This window comes from Uloborus diversus, chromosome 2 (assembly GCF_026930045.1).
Source record: "Uloborus diversus isolate 005 chromosome 2, Udiv.v.3.1, whole genome shotgun sequence".
Classification (NCBI taxonomy): domain Eukaryota; kingdom Metazoa; phylum Arthropoda; class Arachnida; order Araneae; family Uloboridae; genus Uloborus; species Uloborus diversus.
Window position 1 is genome coordinate 27229974 of NC_072732.1, and position 22741 is coordinate 27252714.

Here is a 22741-nt window from a genome sequence, read left to right on the forward strand (position 1 = left end):
TGAAATGTAGAAAATGCAGCTCGTATAAAGTAACAATGGCAAAAGTTTAGTATTAGACAAGCACTCATTCGTATGATTGCATTCTATAAACTAAAAAAGTTAACTTTAAAAAATAATTGTAATATCACAGCATTTTATGAAGCAGAGTTTCTCATAAACACATGCAAACAAAATAATTACTCATAAACACACATGACACACGACACACACAGACATTTAGGTCAAAAGTAGATACAATTAAAATGCCGCTATTAAAACTAGTCGCCCTTTGACGAGTTGTCCAAGCGTTCTTTCTTTCTTTCGGTGATTATTGCACAGATTTTTTTATTTTGATGAGGTGAGTTTTACAATGTGAGTATCTTGCTTCCCTTATGATATATTTTAATTTCCGTACAGAATACATATAAACAACACATGAAAGAATTCGCATCACAGGGAGGGGAAGGTACGTCCGTGGCGAGGGTGGGAGTCGGGCCCACCGCCTCAAGTGTGTGAAGCAATCGCTTAGGCCACGGTGTTCAAGCTGTCTATAACCAATACCACTCTCGATCGATTTTGCCATAACCCGGGAACTACTGTTCAACCACGGATTGTATGGAATTTTCAAAGGGCCAAATAAGACGAATCTATCTGAATGAAGGGGAAAAGTAAAAATTCGATGCCGGTATTCCGCTCATTTGAATGAGACTCTGCTTCTGCAAAAGCTGGCATCGCTAAAAAATAATAGATTCGTCCATTTCCGGTTGTGAAACGGATGTTTGTCTTTCCATACAATCCGTGGTCAGACAGTACAATGAATAACTATAATTTCATTTAAGACACCTCTATTGGCTGGAATCAGGTCTTTTTGTTTTAAATTGTAGGCTAATTTACTGGAAAGAGCATAGTTGAATGACGTTTGATGCCAGAATTTTTATGGAATGAAATAACAGATTCAAGAAAGCGGCATCTGAGAAGATTTCAAATTTTCGCCACGTGCTTACTATTCGGAAATACCTCAGTGGCAATAAATGAATGTGACTGGTGAAAGAAAGATTTGCAAAACTTGCAAATTACTAAATGGGAGAAACCTGAAAAAGCGTCGCCAAACTTGGGAGAAAAACCTCGGAAACAAGAGTTTCTCTTGATTAGATGAAAAGCATTTGAATTTTTGATACTACCTGCTTGACATAAAATCACTTTTGACATTCTGTTCGATATTTGTTAAAATAGATTGTGATAATTTCGGAACGCCCTTTTTTCCTAAGAATTGTCGAAAGATTTCAAGAACATAGAGAATTTTTGCGCTTCTTTTTTTTTTTCAGTATTTAAAATCTATTGATTCCGCACGTGTCTTATCTACAAAATGGTAGTTTATGCTGCCATAGAAACATATGACATAGTACGAGAGATGAGGTAATGAGTCTATCGTATTAGATTTAATTCTTCTAAGTATCTTCAAATTAAAAATTGTTACTCTTAAAAAACTGAAACATTATCTCTCCAAATTTAATTTCATTAATGACCAATGCAAAGACTTAATTTCTGATCTGATAAACTTCAGGATCGAGCTTGAATTTACGACAAAAGAAAACATTTATTTCACAATTTCTTTTCAACAAAAAAGCTTTGAGAATATTCCTTTTCATAAAATTTTAAATATGTTGTCATATTGTTTTCCTATACAAAATAAGAACATCATAACTGCCTTTAAATATCCTTAGCCCTTCTGCAAAAAAATCTTTAATTACCGTGAAGTTGCTTTGTCTCACAATGATGACAATCCATGTTTATGTAATGATGTCAATTTTAGAAATTTCATTAATTCAGATTACAAGCATGTTATCACTGATAATTTGGATATCACCACAAACATAAATATCAGATATTTAATGAATTTCGGCACTAAATTCAGACTGAAAAATCCCTGCAAACTTCGCAAAGCAATTTTGTTTTTAGGGAAAACGTTTTACAATTTATTAAGAAAGCTGCATATTCACACGCTATACCTTTCGAGGCTTTCCAGGAATGGAAAAATCAGTTAATTGCAGAATTTAAAACCTTTTTTGCCAAACAAATTAACAGCAAAGAATACCATTACCAAAATTTGAAAAAAGATGACATCGAATACATAAACAATTGGAAAAAAAGTTTTATTTTTGTTCCAATTGACAAAGCAGCCAATAACTATGTTATCATCTGTAAACAATTTTATATCAACAGAGCTTTGCAAGAACTTAACTCCTTATTCTATCATGTTAAATCTAACCTCAGCTTGGATAGTATTCTAAAGCAGTTCATTGCACACAAAAAACTCAACAACTCCAAGTTTTTCGACAACTTTCACATCTCAAATTGTCGATCTCTGCCTTTTATTTTTATGACGCCCAAATTCCATAAATCAGCAATTAAATTCCGTTTCATTTGCTCAACAACTGGAAGTTTCGGTAGAAATATCAACATTAAGTTGCAACTTATTTTAAAACAAATTTATGTTCTTTTTTTTTTTTTTGAAAAACAAATACAGTAAAAGTCTTCGTACACCTACGACTTTCAACGAAATAGGTCCCAATCCATTGGTTAGAATTAATATTTCGGAATAGGTATTTAATTATAAGATCTATGATTAATTTTTACCAAAATTACATGAAAAGTTTTTAAAAAATATTCAAACTTAATTTTTAAAAAATCAAAAACCAAAAAGTGCCGGAAATTCTATGTCACAAAAGTCTTCGTACACTTTATAAAATGTCTATTTATTATTGAATAATCTAACTTTTTATTAAGTTATTAATTAGTAGAATATCATACAGTATTCATAACACCTTTTAAACGTCTGGGAATAGATTTCATTCTTTTTCTTTCTTTTTTTTTGCGTAATTTCTGAGTAAGTGTTCAACCACACTTCGAGTCTTACTGTTTCTAGCTCTATTTTCGTTTTAAAGCCGTATTTGCGTAATCTAACCTATAGATATCTATAAATACGTTACATTAAGTTCAAATCTGGAGATTGAGGGTTTTTTTCTGAATTTTAGGACGATTTTTGAGGCACTAGACGCAAACGTTGAAAACCGAGTGCTTCATATCGTTATCTTGATAAAAAACAAAGTTGTTTCCAATAACCAAATTTTTAGTTAAGAGTTCAAAATTGGTTTTTAAAATATTTAAAGGAACAGTATGATTCATTATTTCATCAAAAAATTCCAAACTACCAAGTCCTGATGCTGATATGCACCCTCACACTAGAACACCTCCACTGTCGTGATTAACTGATCCAACTAAGTTCTTAAGATTAAGTTCTTAATTTTTTCTTCTACTTACAATTATGCAACAATTTAACCAAAAATGTTGAATTCATTTTTACCTGTGAACAAGACGTAATTCTAAAATGTTTTTAGCTTATTTATCCTTGATTTTGCGACGAAAAGCGTAAGCTTTGTGTTTTTCGTGCGAACAAGAACATTTCTGCGGGAAGAGGCTCCATTTAATCCAGCTAATCAGAGAACTTGGCGAAAAATTTTAGGTGAAAATTAAACGTCAAATCTTTCTTTTAACTCTGTAGAATCCTTTACAGCACTCAAATGTGTATTTTTTATAATTTTTTCAACTTTAAATCTCTGATCACGTTTTGTCAACTTTGCCGGTTGACCTTTTCTTACCTTGTTTTCGGTCCGATTCCTTTGTTTAAAGCATTTTATCAAGCAATCTACTATACAAACAAATAAATTAACTAATTTAGAGTTATTTCAAACCAATTTACCGTAACTGTGGGAAACAAATTCGAATTTTGAATGGTGTTTGCGGTTTTTTAGGAATACCAGCGATTTTATAGCAATAAGCACAATATTTAGAAATAAACAAAAAATTAAAGCCAAATGACTTATAAGGGTCAACACAATGCAAAAATAATAATAAAACGGCATATGATAATTTTAATCATGAATTTATTCGAAAATATTTGAGTGTACGATGACTTGTGGCGTGTTATTTCTCTGTCTCTTCGTTTTCTGACCCATTTCAAAAAAGTAGATCCGTTAATATTTTGAAAAAACCAATGGGTTGTATTTAAAATGGCATAGGAATGATGTGAAAAAATATTGGACTCCATATTCGAATTCAGTTTCGAGTTATTTTGGTTTAACTAAAAAATTTCAAAGTGTACGAACACTTTTGGGAGCCACTGTATATGCATACTAGCTACTTTTGGAGTATTGACAACAGCTTTGAAATTATCGGAAAATTACAATGTATATCCAAATCTGTTTATACTTTTGACTTCGAAAATTTGTTTTGTAACAATCCTATCAATGATTTATACAGAACTCTGTTAAAATTTTTTGATACTTTTCATATTGATGAGGAGCTTGGAATCGATAAGAATTTTTTCGACAGTATTTGCCATTTCTGTTTTTTCAACAAATTCGCAACTTTCAATGATTTTACAGGTTCATGGTATTGGCATGGGCACAAATTACTCTAGCACGGCTGCAAATTTATATCTATTTTTCTACGAATTCAAGCACACGGTTCAACATAAGAAAAAACACAATATTTTTAGACATATCGACGATATCCTGATATTCAACAGTAACTTGAAAAGTTCAATCTAATTTACCCACAAAGCTTACAATTAAACAAAGCAAATGAAGACATACAATCTGCTAATTTTTTGGACATTTCTTTTAAAATCGATAATTCTGGACTTATCACTGATATCTACGATAAAAAGGATAATTTCAATTTTTTCACTAAAAGTATGTCACATTGGTTTAGCAATTTGCATAAGAAAGTTTTTATTGATATAATAATTGGACAGTTAAGCAGATTTTTCAAGATATGTAACAACAACGTTCATTTTAACAAACAATGTTTTAAATTTGCTGTGAATTTGTACTACTACAATTCTTATCCTGCCAATATTACCTTCTTTTATTTCAATTTATTCAAGAAATCTAAGGCAGGTTGGCGTGTTACGTTCATGAAGAAAACGAAGTTACACAAAAGTGACACATTTATTCAAACATTTTTTGGACAAGGGAAAAGAAAATGGTAAAGAAATTCCAAGGATTATCTACAAGTGATTCGTACGAGTGCGAGTATTTTCTATTTTCTATTCAAGAGTCACACTGACTACAACTGTATTTATGTCGAGGACTGCATACTAAGTGCCTTGCCTCCATTATTTTATATACCGATAGGTGGCAGCACCATCACCGATTGAACAGTTAATGAGAATTTAGAACTAGTCCAAGAGCTAATAGCTACCTGGTGCTAGCACCCCCAGAGGTATCGTTTCACTTGGAGGACATTGAGACCACGAGCATATTTAACGTCGCCCAGTCCCCTTTAATGACGACGGTGGGTCTTCGACCAGCGGGGATCGAACCCGAGGCCCTCCGGCCCCGAGTCCAATGCCCTACCGATCAGGCTACCACGGCCCTGAGTGCGAGTAATGACAACATGTAGCGCTTCACTTCATTTCAATAGCAAAAAGTTGAGTTGTCAATATTTGTTGCCGCATACTCCCCTCCCAGTGTCAACGATACCTTGAGGGAAAATGCACATGACGTCCAGAACGTGTAGTCCTTGGTTGAACTAGAGCCGCTATATAGACAGGCCGACGCATCAGCTTAAGTTAAGCCATTTTGGATCGGATTTCGCATTGTTGCACTGCTAGGGTTACCACAACAAAGTTTCGGATTTCGCCAAATTTGCCGAAAATAAAATTTTATTTAATAAACAATTCACGTGCCGCTAATAATTGCTCACAGTCAACAATCACCAAACGCGATAACTTGCCAGAAAAGACAACCACTCAAACACGCACTCCGATCCAAAAAGGCTAATCTTAAGCTGATGCGTCGGCTCGTATATATAGGGGCCTTAGGTTGAACAGTTGCTTCATCCTCTGATGAAAGAGTTGTAGGCTTCAATGAAGAACCACTCGGTGAGGTAATTGGTTTATGTAGCAGATTGGGTAGTGTACACTTGAGGCTGGGGAGTGGTGCTCTGAGAAATATTGAAATTGCTCTGGGACTGATGAGGGTGATTAGCAGTCTGGCTGTAATGTATGCTCGATTGTTGTTGGCTAGCGGGAGACTGCTAGGATCCGGCTTGTTGCTGATGCGGCGGCTGTTGTGTTTGTTGCTGGGGTACAGGTTGCTGCTGAGGCTGTTGCTGCGGTTGTTGCGATACTTGTTGCTGCTGCTGTTGAGCCTGTGGTTGTTGCTGGGGCTGTTGAGCTTGTTGAGAGACTGGAGATTGCTGTTGCTGCTGTTGTTGTTGCTGCTGCTGCTGGGGACCAGGTGAGTGACCAACAGGAGGGTGAGGTGTTGTACTAAAATTTTGTGGAACACCAAGCCCATGAGGTTGATTTCCACTGACTGCTTGACTTTGCGGCATTGATTAATGAAGTTGTCCAACAGGAGTTTGAGGGCCAGAGGCAAAACTTGGTGGGATGCGAAGTGCAACTTTCGCAACCTGATTTTGTCGATCGGGAGCAGTCATCGCTAATTCACAGTAGTAGCTCCAAATGCAAAAACTTACTAATCAAAGTCCTCAGGAAAACAATGACGCCAAATGCTTCATTAACACGGCATTCTTAAGGCTGCATCCAGATAACATTAACTGCATACACTTTTTTTGATAAGTCCTCAGGTCACCAATTTAAGGCAGGTTGGCGTGTTACGTTCATGAAGAAAACGAAGTTACACAAAAGTGACACATTTATTCAAACATTTTTTCGACAATACAAGAAGGAAAAAGAAAATGGTAAAGAAATTCCAAGGATTATCTACACGTGATTCGTACGAGTGCGAGGCGCGAGTAACTTGGCGCAATGACAACATGTAGCGCCTCACTTCATTTCAATAGCAAAAAGTTGAGTTGTCAATATTTGTTGCCGCAAATCTTTTATAAAACATTGACAATTATAGTCTCCGTCCAAATAACTGCGAATGGCAACAGGTCCGCTGATGGCTTTAATGATAAGAAGCGCTCAAAACCTTCTGCAAGGGAGATGTTTACTTGGATGCTGAGCCTTCGGTCAATTGCCGGAACTGGTATGGAACTGGATTTTGTATAACTCGATGACCGATTTCTTGGTGTTTTTTGTTCTTCTAATAGAATGGGTAAGATTTCAGCGTTCTCTTTTTTTGCAGGTCAGATCTGGGAGGTTGCACAGTACATGTCAGCGTTTTCAAAAAACTTGTCACCTTTTATAATACACGTTTAATGTCAACCAACGCTGTTTAAATAAGCAAGTAAATTCTTGCTAATTTGATAAAATTGCAAATACTCGCTGACTTGTACGTTACCGACCCCCACATGAAAAAGAATAAAACAATCGAAAGCATATCGTTTAGAAAAATGATAAAGGTAAAAACAGTTCTCTGAATAAGCAAAAATCACTCACCCCCCCCCCCCCTCCCGATGTAAAATAGACATTCTTCAACTAAAATGACTAAAAACTCTTTAAAAACGAAAAAGAATTCTTTACAGTTTGAAATATTTCGCCAAATGAACAAAAAATACAATAAATTACATTAACAGTAGCTTTAAAATGTAAAAAAATGATCACGCAGCGCTATTGTTTATAGCCAAAGTCACCAAGCCACCACGTTACTGTAATCCGATAGTGAGCCGATCAGTGAGCGAAGCCAACTCCGATCGATTAGCAGCGGTCCGATCTTTTCAACGAAAACTTTTTAAACTTCATACATTGCCTAACTTGTTCTTTCCACCAAAGATAAAGATTTTCCACTGCACTGATCTTTTGTGTACAGAACTACCCTGTTGTAATTTATCTGGACGAGAATAAAATTTGTTTCATCTTTAAATTCAAACATCTTTTCTTTTAATAATTTACTGATTAGTTAGATAATCCTGAAAGTATTCTTGACATTGGTGCTAAAACTCAAATGGATTTCAACCGAGAAACAAATGTTGCTAGGTACGGTACTCTCTGATCATTTGGATAGGAAAACCTTAACCCATTCCATGACCAGCCCGAAAACCCTTAACGCGCATGCCGCAGATAACGAAAACGGAGTTGCTTTTTGATACGTTGTAATAGCACTTTTCTCTCCATTTTGCTATCGGGATTTTAATGTTGTTTTTGCTGTTCAGCTTGCATACGAAAATCGCTTCGCTTTATTAGTTTTTAAGCACTGAATTAAATAGTGCAATAAAATACAAGGTTGCTAATGTGTGCTGAAATATTCATACATTTACACAGTACATAACATGAAAATAATAAACGATAGAGGATAGGACAAAAAGCAATTATTTTCATAACACTAATTATTTTATTGATTTATTTTTCTTTTTGCTTTTATCTCAGTATATCATTTTTTTTACTGTTAAATGTAAAATAATCTATCTTTCAAAAGGCCTCAACAAAACATTATTCAAGCAATTGACTGATCGCTCCAACCTGTGAGCAAAGGAATTGAATGGACAAAAACGCTTTAACTGTGGGATGATTTTCTAAGAGGATAAAAATATTCTTCGGTGTCTTTTGATATATTGTGACACTTCAAAACGACCAATAAGCACAGATACATCCCTTTTCTGGTCGGTTTTTTTATCGTATTTCCGATGACTTTTAAATCCCTTCTGAGTGCCCAGATATCAGTTGCTTAAGCGTGGGAAATATTTTAAAGATAAATGATTACAAAAGATCAAAACTTCCGGGTAATCCCCTATTTCCCTAAAGGATACTTTAGTACATGCAACTAAAAGCCCCCAGCTGAGTGAGGAAAAACTAGACTGACTGGGAGGTCTATATTCCCCAAAATCTATATTCCCCCTCTTCGCAAACATCCGAGTAAGTTAGTTCCATTCAAAGAATGGTCAAAAGGTTTTAGTGTTTTGTCGTCAACCCTTCCCCATTATTTTCTTACAACAAAATAGTTTAGATCAAAAAGGAATTTCAAAGCAAGCTTTTATGCTTATATGACGGAACATGTCTTCAGAAGAAAAAAAAAAAAAGGAAATCTTGCTTGAAATCGAGTCGGATTTTTTATCTTTTTTTTTAAACGTACTTGGATAAATTTTACTTAGTTTCATAGGATTATTTACTAATTATGGCAATTTGATTGTTGAAAAGAAACCAAATATTTAATTTATATTTTTAAAATCTCATAAAGAAGGTGCCATTAAAAAATTAGAGCTATTTTAAGACAATAAATAAAATCTGAAAAAGAATGAGAGAAAAGGAATGTTTCGTTTCGTATGAGTAAAGCGTACAACGAAAGAACTCAAGATATTATCATTTCATTTGTACTGTCGTATTTATTTTATGTTTTGCATGGTCAACTTTTACGTATAGTCAATGTGGTCGTCATAATTTTTGTTTGTGAAATAAAAAATATTCAAAACCGTATCACTAAAAATCCATCAAAGGGTGCCGCGAATATAAAAAGTTATAATTTACATTTCAAAATATCACGATTTAAAAATAAATCAATAATAAATAATAATAATAGTATACAAATAAATAAAAAGCGTAGTAAACACATTATAATAATAAAAAAAACATACTCCTACAAAATTAAGATATGTAAGATAATTAAAAAAAAGTAATATTGTGTAAAATAAATTATAAAATTTGAGGATTATGAACAATTTAGTGAAGGATGCTTGTGTAAGAAGGTGGATTTTTGATAACAAGAAAAACATATTTCTGTTTATTTGCTTTATTCAGGCATAGAAATATTCGTAAATGTGTAAGGAAATATTTTCACCTTGTTCATCAGGAGTTCAAATGCCAGAATGCTAAGAAACAAAGCTTCTACGAAAAGATAAAAATATAATGCCTGATTATTTGAAGCATCATACGTGTTCCATCTAAGAGTACTTTAAAGGTTAATATCTAAGTAAAATAAAATAAATTACAACAAGTTCCGTGAAATACTATAAGTTACATCCCTTTTGTCTAAGGAAAAGAGCTTGATTACCGCCCCCCATGTTTAAAAAGATTTATCTGATAGTACTTTTTTTTTACATCTAAAACCATCTCTGTATGGCTATTGATGTATGAACTGTTTTAAAAAATGTATCAGCCCGTGTTCCCCTTACACTTGCTTTAGTTTTTTTTTTTTTTTTTTTGGGAAATTTCAATTATTGTGGGCACTTAGTGCGGTTTAAAATGTTACCAAATTTGCGAGAATCATTTTGGGACACCTTCGATAACACTCCCCCCTCTTACTAATTTTTATTATAGAAATATTTTCGCCAGATGCTGAGATACTTTTGATCAAAATAAAATGGCGCTATACGGTTTCATCCGAAATGTTTATAAAATAAGTAGTAAAATTTGACGATTGTTTGAAATTGTGCAAAATAAAAATTTATGGAAGTTTTTTTGCTCTTTATGGTTAGCCTTATTTAGTTGCTGGATTATTTTACACAGTAAAAAAAGTTTTTTAACACTCCGTCGGGAGCAACTGATCTATTAGGCACACCTCGAACTCTTTAGTTAGCCACGCCTCCTCAATAGCTCATGGAAAAATGTATATTCAATTTCTCAAACTTATGTTACATTCGAAAATCATGAAAAACTGTTTTATTTCTCTTCTTTGGTGTTTGTAGTTGACAATTTTTTCGTAAGAAAATGTAAACATGCGTAGAAAAGATCAGTAGATCAAAGTGTGCTTCCCAGGCTCAATGCGCCCGATCGTGTTCTACAACATATTGCGCCCGACGGAGTGTTAAAAGATTCTTTGATTGGCGATATTTTGTTTACATGGTGTAAGCTGAGAAACATTATTACGTAGCCTTTGGCTTCAAAAACAGCGACAGTTGAAAAAACTACCAAATGCATCAGCTACTGAATCTTTCTGCAAAATTTTGGCGATATTTCTGCTGATTGATTGGACAGTACTGTTTGACCACGGATTATATGGAATTGGCAAACATCCAGTTAAGGCGACTCCATCTGAATGAGGGGAAAAATAAAAAATTTTATGCCCGTATTCCGCTCATTTGATTGAGACTCTGCTTAATTTAGAGGCTAACATACATCTGCAAAATCTGACATCCCTGAAAACTAATAGATGCTTCCATTTCCGCGTGTAAACCGGATGTTTGCCTTTCCATACAATCCGTGGTTAGACAGTAAGTGTCCAATCCGCATAAATAATAATAAAAAAAACCGTTAATTACATTTAAGTTCCGTTTGAATGGAAAATGATCTGCCAATCCATTTATTTTTAGCCAATCTTGTGGAAAAACATTACTTTAAGATTTGACTTGAGAAAAGCCTCAAAAGGTCAGACGAAATACAAAAATATTCAACAATACAACAATTCTAGCTATCAACTGGGAGTTGAGATGATACACTAAATAATGAATTGGGATTGATGAAAGCCTTCGAACAGAGAACAAAAAAGTTCATAACTCATTTTTTATACAACTTAGAAACTTCGAACAGATGCTATCTTCAGCAGAAAAGTTAGCGCTTTCGATAGACACATAATGTTAATATGTGCACGTTTTTTTCTACCGTTTTTTTCTAAAAAAAATGTTTTAAACTGCTATGGTGTCAAGAAGTATATTTATTACAACTTAGTTTATCTAATGCCCACTGAGCAGTTGTTTTATTAACTATTTTTTCTCTCGTACTTGATGGTTTGTTCTTTCAGCCATACTCGAAAGGTAAAAAGCGTCCTCAGATATTGAGTGTAAAAATCTAACAACCCATCTAGAACACACGGGGAAATCCCGCTGCAACATCCCTCATATGAAAAAGAATGAAACTATCGAAAGGATATCGTTTAAAAAAATGATAAAGGTAAAAACAGTTTTCTGAATAAGCGAGAATCGCTCATCTCCCCCCCCCCTTTCCCGATGTAAAATAAACACATTCTTCAATTAAAATGACTAAATACTCTTTAAAAACGAGTAGCTTTAAAATGTAAAAAAAATGATTACGCAGCGCTATGGTTTATAGCCAAAGTCGCCAAGCCATCACGTTACTGTAATCCAGCCGATCAGTGAGCGAAGCCAACTCCGACCGATTAGCGGTCCGATCTTTTGAACCAAAACTTTTTCTTCATATATTGCCTAATTTGTTCTTTCCACTAAAGATAAAGATCTTCCACTGCACTGATCTTTTGTGTACAGAACCACCCTGTTGTAATTTATCTGAACGAAAATAAAATTTGTTTCTTCTTTAAATTCCATCATCTTTTCCTTTAATAATGTACTGATTAGTTGGATAATCCTTAAAGTATTCTTGACATTGGTGCCAAAACTCAGATGGATTTCAGCCGAGAAACAAATGTTGCTAGATACGGTACTTTCTGATCATTTGGTTAGGAAAACCTAAACCACCGATCCGGTCACATGGTTCAACTACGACGACAGAATACACGTTTTGCGTGAACTGTGAACTTTGCAGTACATTACTTTAAAATGTATCACTGGAATAAAATCGTTGCTTCCAAGAAATGAAGGCTTCACCATCTCTCTCTCTCTACGTTTTATCTATTCTCAATTGACATATCACAGTAGGAAATTTCATTATAAAAAGCAGAACTGGCTTTCTTATTGTCCTTTGGCAGCGGGTTAAATATATATTTCAGTTCTCGAGCAACAATAGGTTAAAATAAATGTAAATCATTTAGGAGATATAACCATCCAATGTTTAAATTAATTAATTAATTAACAAAAACGTTTCCGATTCGATCCATCGCGCTTCGAAACCATGCTTGCCACAACTTAATTACACACAAAAAAATTGATCAAAATCGGTTCAGCCGTTTAAAAGCCTTATGGTGACAAAAGTCCGCACAGAAGATTTTTATATATTAAGATTATATATATATATATATATATATATATATATATATATCTATATATATATATATATATATATATATATATATATATATATATATATATATATATATATATATATCCTCAAAAATTGAATCACTTTCGCAAATTTCAAAACCACTCCTAGTTCAGTCTGAGTCACCGAAAAGTCACTAGTGACTTTTAGACCTTTGAACTTATCGAAACTCTGTGTTTCCCTGAGCGGCATCCCTAGACTTAGTTGGTTCATCCGTTTCCATCCATTTTTTATCCCGCAATTTCATAGGTGACTAATTCAAATTTCAAATCATCTGATCGATGTTAGTATGTATCGCACATTAGAAGCTTTACTGTAGCTACCAAAATAAAGACCATTAGTAAATTAGTCAACCCATTATTTGTTAAGGTTTACTTTATGTCACTGATACTTAGTTACAGGAACATACAAAAATTGGACAGAAAAAAAAAGGATTTTGAAAGTCAAAAACGTTACTTACCTAGCATTCTGACCACGGACTTTCTGGAACTGATTTTTTGTCTCATGACTGTAGAGTTTCCTTCGTTCAAACTATCTCCATGTTTCCCGCCACTACTCTGCTTAAGACGAACACCAATAAGCACGTAGAGCACAGACATCAATATCATTGGTAGAACAAAGAATAAACAGGTGGAAATTTCGAATATATGCGGCAGGGGATTCTTCACGCTACACATGGCAGTGTCCCATAAAATCTCCCCACTTCTGCCTTCCTCGTACTTGATGCCAAACTGCAAGACAGTTGGCAATGCGCACAAAGCAGCCACGAACCAGATGGCCAATATGGTTTTCACAGCTCTTGGTAGATTCGCTTTCGTTTTTACACTTAATGGATGGCAAATGGCGACGTATCGTTCGAAGGTAAAAGCAGTTATGGTCAGAATAGAAGCGTTGGTGGACATCTCAGATGTCAGTCCACGTAGGATACAGAATGCTTCTCCAAAAGCGTAAGGGTACCGGTACCATAGCTGGTACAGTTCATCCGGCAAGCCCAAAACTAACAGCAGCAAATCAGAAATGGCTAAACTGAAGAGATAATAGTTGGTCGCCGTGTGCATGTAGCCTTTCCTGTTTATGACAATGCAAGTACAGATGTTACCAATGACTCCTGTCATTAAAATGACTACGTAGACGATTGTCATAGGGATGACAGTCGAGAGCGGGTATCTTGGGGGCCCCAGACGGCACTCTGCAATTGTCATGTTCAAACATTCCTCGTAACTGTCTTCGTAACTGACATTGTTCCATGAAATGTCTGCTTCTAAATCCATGACTTTCTTGAGAAACTGTCCTCGTTATAAAAGACCGTTTAGTTTGTTCTCTCGACTAAAATTTATTTGAGGCTAGAGTTACCAAAAATCTATATTTCTTAGCCATTAATACTGAACTTACTTGTCACGCAAAGCAATAGTGGGGGAAAAGCACTAAAAACGAGCGATGAACTGTTTCAAAAATATTTTTGTTGCTTTATTTACTTGCACTTCTTTGCAAAATTAACCTTTGAATTCAGTTTCTATGTGTAACAGAACTACTAAAAAAATCTTAAAGTTTTATTTTGATAACTTTTAATAATTTTAAAATTACAACGAAATCCATGTTTCTTAACAATCTATGAAACTTAAATATTTTCAATACTTAGAGACTAATTATTTGCATTACTTAACTATTACCATGCTTTAAAAAAAATCCATATGTTTCACGTAACTTATGTAACCTTCAAATAATACTGTATTTTTGTATAATTGCGTAACTGCTATTTTATTTTCCTAAAGTTAAAACACTGAAGAATATCCGAAAAAATGCAAAGAAGGAATTAATAAACCTAATTATATTTTATACAATCTCAAAAATATGAACTGAATTTGGTATTTTTAAAAATCTATCAGAAAGGAAATTAAGTAATCTTGAAGAATACCAAAAATATTTGAAATAAATGTTCAGCCATTCAATGAAACGAATCACAATGCTTTAAGCAAAAGTGTTTAAACTATGTAAACGTAATAGAGTTTCAATGCGCGAAGTGAATTTATCCGGTCAGTTTTCCTTTCGAACTTCAACTCATCTCCCGGATATCCCGACTGAGTTACTCCTCTACTCCCGGATCTTCACAAGTTCCAAGCTCTGATGAGCGCTCTCTAGCGGAAAAAGTTATGACTTTTTAATTCAGTTAGGCGTTACGAAACATTTTAATTAGAGAATCGCCATTTAAAAGATATTAAGTATTTATCAGTTTTGTTACTAATTAGAGGTACCAGATACTTAAATTTTATATTATAAGCGTACTTTATAAAAATTATTAGAATTATTATGAGTAGAAAAGGTGAATCAAAAAAATTTTTTTCCTTTAAATGTTTCAAGTTTATTACGTTTGAAAGTTGTTTTCATTTTCTCTGGCTATAAACATAAATTGTTAATAATTATTTATTTAAAAAAATTTTAATTTATCGTATTTTTAAAAAGGACTAAACTGCAAAAAAAAAAATAAATAAATAAAAAAATTACTATGTAAGCATCTTGTAAATTTAAAAAACCTTAATATACATAAAAATTTCATGCAAATAATCCGGAAAAATTATGATTGTGAATTTTAATTATTTATCAAAATATTTGAATGATTTAGAAGGTAAACATGGGACTCGTGTACTACGTAAGTGTAAAAAGTGTAAAGAGTAGCAATCAATGAGAAAACTTACACATCGGTTATTCGCACTGCAACAAAATGGTTAATTAAATTAGAAACGCAGCCGTTATCTTTTGTATGCACCCAAGTTTTGATTTGAAAGGCAAAAAGTTGGCACACACAAAAGTTAATGAATGAATTTATAATTTGACTAACAATTTTATATAATTCCTTATAATATTAACTGATATGTATGTTTTCTCATTAATTGCTACTCTTTACACATCTTACTGTTATGTAGTTGGGGGAATGTGGGGCTAAGTGAAATAGTTAAGATAACTAATATTTTTCAATAGGAATAAATTGGAAATTTGTTCTGAAAATTATAGTACAAAAGAAAAAGAAAGAACAATATATTTTATGATGAAACTTGCTGTGAAACATTTTTTTTTTTTGACAGTAAATTTGCAGTGCCAAAAAATGGTGGAAAATTTTGAGTTCCTATTTTTTTTGGACAAAGTGAAAAATAAAATATTTTTGGACTGAGAATGTTCTAATTCGATTGATAAAAATATTTTTTTCAAATAAATGAGTAAATAAAAAAAAAGAATGAGTAAATGAAAAGGTAATAAAACAATAACGAAAAAATAAATTAGTATGTGAGAAAATATAAATAAGTGAATGAATAAGAAAATATGTAGGCGAATAAATAAATAAATAAGGGAATTTTTAATTGAAGGAATGAAAATGAAATAATTAATAAATAAATACGTAAGTAATAGGATAAAGGTTGGAATGAAATAGAATGAAGTATTTCACTTTGCCCCGCATAGACTTGACAAACTGTGCAAAGCATTTAAAATACAAATAAGCTTAATACTAAATAAATAAATACTGCACTAAATATTAGTAGGTCTGAATTGATACTCAGCATTTATTAGTAAATATATTTTATGACTTACAAATAAATATTACAATATGAGTATTAATTTTTGAAAATTTTCTTGTGTTATCACATTCTTTGATTTTCAAAAGTAATTTTTTCTTGGCTGGAATGGAATACATGTGTTACTACATAGTTAAAATATTACTAGATAGGTTGAGCTAAAAGCAGACAAAATATTTCACCATTTCACTTTGCCCCACTATTTTGCTTTGCCCCACACATTCCCCTACATATGCCTCATGTTTACTTTTTAGCCTACTTTCCCAGTAAAAGTTACAGAAAGGAGAAAAAAGCATGAAAGAAGGCTTAATACATCTTAAAAATATCCAGAAAAACAAAAAAAAAAGTCAAAATAAATAAAATAGTTAGATAAATATTGAAAAATTAAAAATTGGAAAGTAGGGTATTGAGATGGGGGAAAATGTCTGTCGGTATGTCGGTCTGTCTGTCTGTCCCCCCCCCCTAATAGCTTTTGAATGAATAGTCCGATTCGAACAAATGATTTTTTGTTAGAAAGATCTCGGCGAGGACATTGCATTCCCTTACTTCATTTTTTGATTTGAACAATTTTTCGCTCAATTTTGAACAGTTCAAAAAAAACTTAACATTAGCGCTTACGGGGAATTTCAAATCAAAAATAAATCTTGAACTTAGAAGCGAAGTGGCTCCAAACAAACTTTGTAAGGAAAAGCTTTTGATGAAAAACATGTATCGAAAATATCTTTTTGATTTGAACAAGTTTTCGTTCAATTTTGAACAGTTCAAATCTCTTAATATTAGCGCCTAAGGGGAAACTGAAAGTTAATACAGATTCAAAACTTAATAGGCCAGTGCCAATAGCTTTGAAAGTGGTAAAAAGTCGAAAAAATTTAGAACAGGATAAAACTAGTTAGAAAGGTGAGAAAATCTAATAACATTAATAGGAGAAATAAATTACGGGCGAGCTGAGTTCGGGAAGGGGGGTGTAGGGGGGTTTAAGGGGGGGAACGGTTTATCACGATTTCCGGAAAAACTAAGAGTCCTATCGAAAAAATCTAAGCAACAAAGTTGTTGGTAATAAAAAGATCTACAACTTTTGTATTTGCACTTTTTTTCTATAACCTCAAAATATATGCGAAAAATTCAAAAAACCGACTTTTTCGTTTTTTATTTTTATCTCCCACAAAAATTTTTTTTCACTAAATTTAATGAAAAGTTACCTTGTTATGTCCCAAATACACTGTAATTTTTTGGATTTAAAATATTTATTTTTTCTCCTTATTTTGATTCAGTAGTAAAAATCATCAGAGAATTTTCAATCAAAAAATCTCACGTCAAAATATCTGATTTTTTTTAAAAAATCGGAGCAAGTTTTTTTCGTTGGAATCTCTACTTTTTGATGGTATAAAAAACAATATACAATACTATGGAAGCTTTTCACAAAAAATGAAAAAAATCAAAAAACTCGAATTTGAAAAAAAAAAAAAAGTCATAACTATGTAAAAATTTTAAGCTCTTTATTAAAATGTACACTTTAATTACTTGAAAAATGAAATTTTCCATGTTACATTGACACAAACGGAAAATAAAAATATACTACAATAATTAAAAATCAAACTACAGCATGCGTTTGTTTTACCCTTCTCATCCACCATTAGACGGTGACTGCAGTGCCCCCTATAATTTTTTGGAGTTACGAATAGCAAGCTACACTGTAGGATGGGATAAATGAGCTACTTCAGCAATTTCGAACTGTGTTACCTTGAATATTATGAAAAGTAATCAGTTTTCCAATTGTGTTTGTTGTTAATTATTGTGTTTGCTGTAAATTTAATAAATAGCTTAAAATTTTACATAGTAATAATTTTTTTTTTTCAAATTCGAGTTTTTTTGATTTTCTTCATTTTTTGCGAAAAGTTTCTATAGTATTGTATATTGTTTTTTATACCATCAAAAAGTAGAGATTCCAACGAAAAAAACTTGCTCCGATTTTTTAAAAAAATCAGATATTTTGACGTGAGATTTTTCGATTGAAAATTCTGATGCTTTTTTACTACTGAATCAAAATAAGGAGAAAAAATAAATATTTTAAATCCAAAAAATTACAGTGTATTTCGACATAATAAGGTAACTTTTCATTAAATTTAGTGAAAAAAAAAATTTTTTTTTTTGTGGGAGATAGAAATAAAAAACCAAAAAGTCGGTTTTTGAATTTTTCGCATATATTTTGAGTTTATAGAAAAAAGTTCAAATACAAAAGTTGTAGATCTTTTTATTACCAACAACTTTGTAATTTTTTTTATTTTCGATAGGACTCTTAGTTTTTCCGGAAATCGTGATAAACCGTTCCACCGCTTAAACCCCCCTACACCCCCCCTTCCCGAACTCAGCTCGTCCGTAATTTATTTTTCCTATTAATGTTATTAGATTTTCTTACTTTTCGAACTGGTTTTTTCGTGTTCTAAATTTTTTTGGTCTAAACATTATCGGCACTGGCCTGTAAAGGCGGATTTACTTCAAACAAACTTTGTTGGAAATAGCTCTTGACGACCTACTCCCGACTCCGACAATTTTGGCGCTCCTGACTCCGACTCTGACTCCTGTGCCCGAAAATTACTCGGACTCCGACTTCCCGACTTTGAATCTGACGTCGTAGCTTTGGCAAAAATTTATGCACGGAGGAAAAATGGCTGACTCCGACTCTTGGATATTCGACTCTGACTCTAACTCCTGTATCAAATAATAAGTCCTACTCCGTCACTGCAAATATTGGCAGACTTGCCGACTTTTTGGCGAAATGACCGATTTCAACTCCGAGTCTTTGAATTTAAAACTTTCGGCTCTCGAATCTAACTCTTTTGTCTCAAAATCAGATGGACTCCGACTCTGACTCCATAGCCATGGTTTTTACCGTGAAATAATTGTTTTAAATATGTTTTGATTTTATTTTCAAACTAAAGTTTTAATTTATGTATTCAGTTTTTGGCGGAAAAATTCGGAGTATTTTATGTTTCTACATAAAGATATGACCAGACGATTTTTTTTTTCAGTGAAAATTATAAATTATTTCTTTAAGTTGACATTTTATTGTTTTTACTTATTTTTGAAAGTACATTAATTCATTCTTAAAAATTTTTTTGGCAACAGGGGAAAAAAAACGATTTTTTTTTGATATGATTCTTTTAATGAGCTTTTAATTTGAATTCTTTTTTTTTTCCTTTTTGAAAGAGGTTGAAGATTTTTTTTGATGGAAAAAATGTGTTTAGCTGCTTTGTTAAAAGGTGCTGCAATTTGATTTGTTCTTTTATTTATTTTTTACGCATCTACTTCTTTAGATGAGTGAGGCATACTTTATTTCTCGAAATCAGCATAAAATATTAAAAAAATATGTTTGAAATAATTTACGATTTTAGCTAATTTTGAGAATACTGATTAGATACTAGAAAGTCGATATTGGTATACGGGAAAGTAGGCTCGTTTAGTTCTAGACAGAACTTCTTGTTAATTCCAACAAATGCTTATGTAGCTAATAAAAATTCTCAATCGCAAATTTTCCGAACAATGTGCAAGGAGTTCGGAATCTATACAGAACTTTAAAGCTCTATGAGGTCCAGAAAAATTATTTTTTACCTTTTATTCCGTTTTGAAAATATGTTAACTTGAAACCTTTATTATTTAAATAATTATTTTCTGATTTTTAGTGTTCTCTCTGTGTGTGAAATTTTGCAGTCGGTTTTAAACACTTGGATAAGATATTGACAGAGACTTGCGATAAGTTTTAAGTTTATCTCAGCTTCTTTTGCATATACAGTGGCTCCCAAAAGTGTTCGTACACTTTGAAATTTTTTAGTAAAATTAAACTAACGCGAAACTGAAATCGAATATGAAATTCACTATTTTTTCACATCATTCCTATGTCATTCTAAATAAAAACCCTGTAGGTTTTTCAAAATATTGACGGATCATCTTTTTGAAATGGGTCGAAAAACGAAGAGACAGAGAAATAATACCCACTAAAGTCGTCATATCACTCAAATATTTTTGAATAAATTCATGATTAAAATTATCATATGTCGTTTTTTTATTATTTTTGTGTTGTGTTGACCCTTAAAAGTCATTTGGCCTTAATTTTTTCTTTATTTATTCTTTAATATTGTGCTTATTACTTTGAAATGGCTGGTATTCGTAAAAACCACAAATTCCCATCGAAATTTGAACTTTTTCCTCAGAGTAGCGGTAAATTGGTTTGAAATGTCTCTAAATTAGTTAATTTCATAGACTAATAATAAGAGTAGACCGAGCTTTCTCATACTTGCTGATGAAAAAAATTGGTTCATGGGATACATCATGTGACTGGTGGAAGGCTTGGCGAAAACTTTGCAGCATGGTTGCTAGATGGCAACATTATCTATAGTTTGGCACTCGACATGTATTTTAAGACGTAATGTGTTTTCATTATAATTTTTTTCCAGGTGCAGAGATTGAACTGTTTTTCTTTTAGTTATGAATTATTTCGACATTAGTAATTAGTTTTTGATCACAGTTTTCAGTAACTTTTATTTCATTTGGAACTCCTACGTTAGCGTTAGCGTGAACGGAATGGCGTAAACGTTTTTCGTTAACGCAAAAATGTACTAATCGGTATCTTAAATTGAAATTGTAGGTAAAAATCTTACCGTTTGCCGATTCTTTTTGGGCGCTTGCATCTTTAATTGCTTAGAGAGTTATTGAAAATGACTAAAGAAAATGCACAGTACTATCTAAACGAAAAACTCACTATATTAACAAAATATTTACAACTTAGAATAACAATTTTACAAATCGGACTCCATAAAAGATCATTCTTCCGTGTTCCATCGATTCTATTTATTTTATTTCTCGTGGTCGTTGATCGTCTGCTACGATCAACGCCCGCTGTTGCTAGGATATCCACCAGTCACATGGTTTGGTTTATGAGCAGCAAAAGGGTTGTCATAGCTCGGTCTACTCTTATTATTAGTCTCTGGTTAATTTATTCCATTCTATAGTAAAGTGCTTGATAAAATGCTTTAAAGAAAAGAATCGGACCAAAAACAAGCTAATGAAAGTTCAACCGGAAAAGTTGATAAAGCGTGATCGGAGATTTACAGTTAAAAAATTTATGAAAAATACACATTTGAGTGCTGTAAAAGTTTCTGAAAAGTTAAATGAAAATTTTTACATTTAATTTTACCTAAAATTGTTCGCCAAGTTCTCTGATTAGCTGGATCAAATGGGACCTCATCCCGCAGAAATTTTCTTGGTTGTGCGAACATTAGAAAGCTACGCTTTTCGTCGCAAAACCAATGATAAAATAAGCTCAAAACGTTTTGGAATTACGTCTTAAAACAGATAAAAATGAATTCAACATTTTTGGTCAAATTGTTGAATAGTTGTAAGTAGAAGAAAAAATTAGGAATTTAATCTTAAGAGTTTAGTTGAACCAGTTGATCAAGACGGTGAAGGTGTTCTTGTGTGATGGTGCGTATCAGCATCAGGACTTGGTAGTTTGGAATTTTTTGATGAAATAACGAATCATGCTGTTCATTTAAATATTTTCAAAACCAATTTTAAACTCTTAGCCAAAAATTTGGTTATCGGAAAAAAACTTTGTTTTTTATCAAGGTAACGATAAGAAATACATGGTTTTCAACGTTTGTGTCTAGTGCCTCAAAAATTGTCTTAAATTTTAGAAAATACCCCTTCAATCTCCAGATTTGAATTTAATGTAACTTATTAAGAGATATCTGGAGGCTAGATTAAGAAAATACGGCTTTGAAACGAAAATACAGCTAGAAACAGTAAGACTCTAAATGTGGTTGATCAGAAGTTACGCAAAAAAAAAGAATGAAAAAAGAATGAAATCTATTCCTACAGACGTTTAAAAGGTGTTGTTGATATTGCATAATAATCTACTAAATAATAACTTAGTAAAAAGTCAAATTATTCAATAATATTGTACAGACATTTTTTAAGGTGTACGAAAACTTTTGTGAGATAAAATTTCCGGCATTTTTTGGCTTTTGATTTAAAAAAAAAATAAGTTTTAATATTTTTTAAAAAACTTTCATGTAGTTTTGTTGAAAATTGATCATAGATCCTATAATTAAATACCTATTCTGAAATATTAATTCTAACCAATGAATAGGGCCCTATTTCATTGAAAGTCGTAGGTGTACGAACAACTTTTGGGAGTCACTGTATATCACATCTGGAATAGAAATATATGCCATCTACCAATGACATATCAAATTATTTAATTGCTTTTTTTATTGTATAATATATTGTATTTTAATATATTTTGGCCCTCAGGCGTTTTCTCTTAGTATTTGGTGTCAAAATC

At 32.6% G+C, this 22741-nt stretch overlaps 1 protein-coding gene across 1 annotated transcript in view; it reads right to left on the reverse strand.

Moving 5' to 3' along the window:
- The window catches only part of LOC129235136 (pyrokinin-1 receptor-like), a 53809-nt gene extending 39703 nt beyond the window's left edge, over positions 1 to 14106 (reverse strand). Inside the window, exon 1 of the mRNA XM_054868827.1 lies at positions 13296 to 14106. Within this exon, the coding sequence (XP_054724802.1) occupies positions 13296 to 14106 (811 nt within the window). The remainder of the gene's footprint in view (positions 1 to 13295) is intronic.
- Positions 14107 to 22741: the final 8635 nt, after the last annotated feature.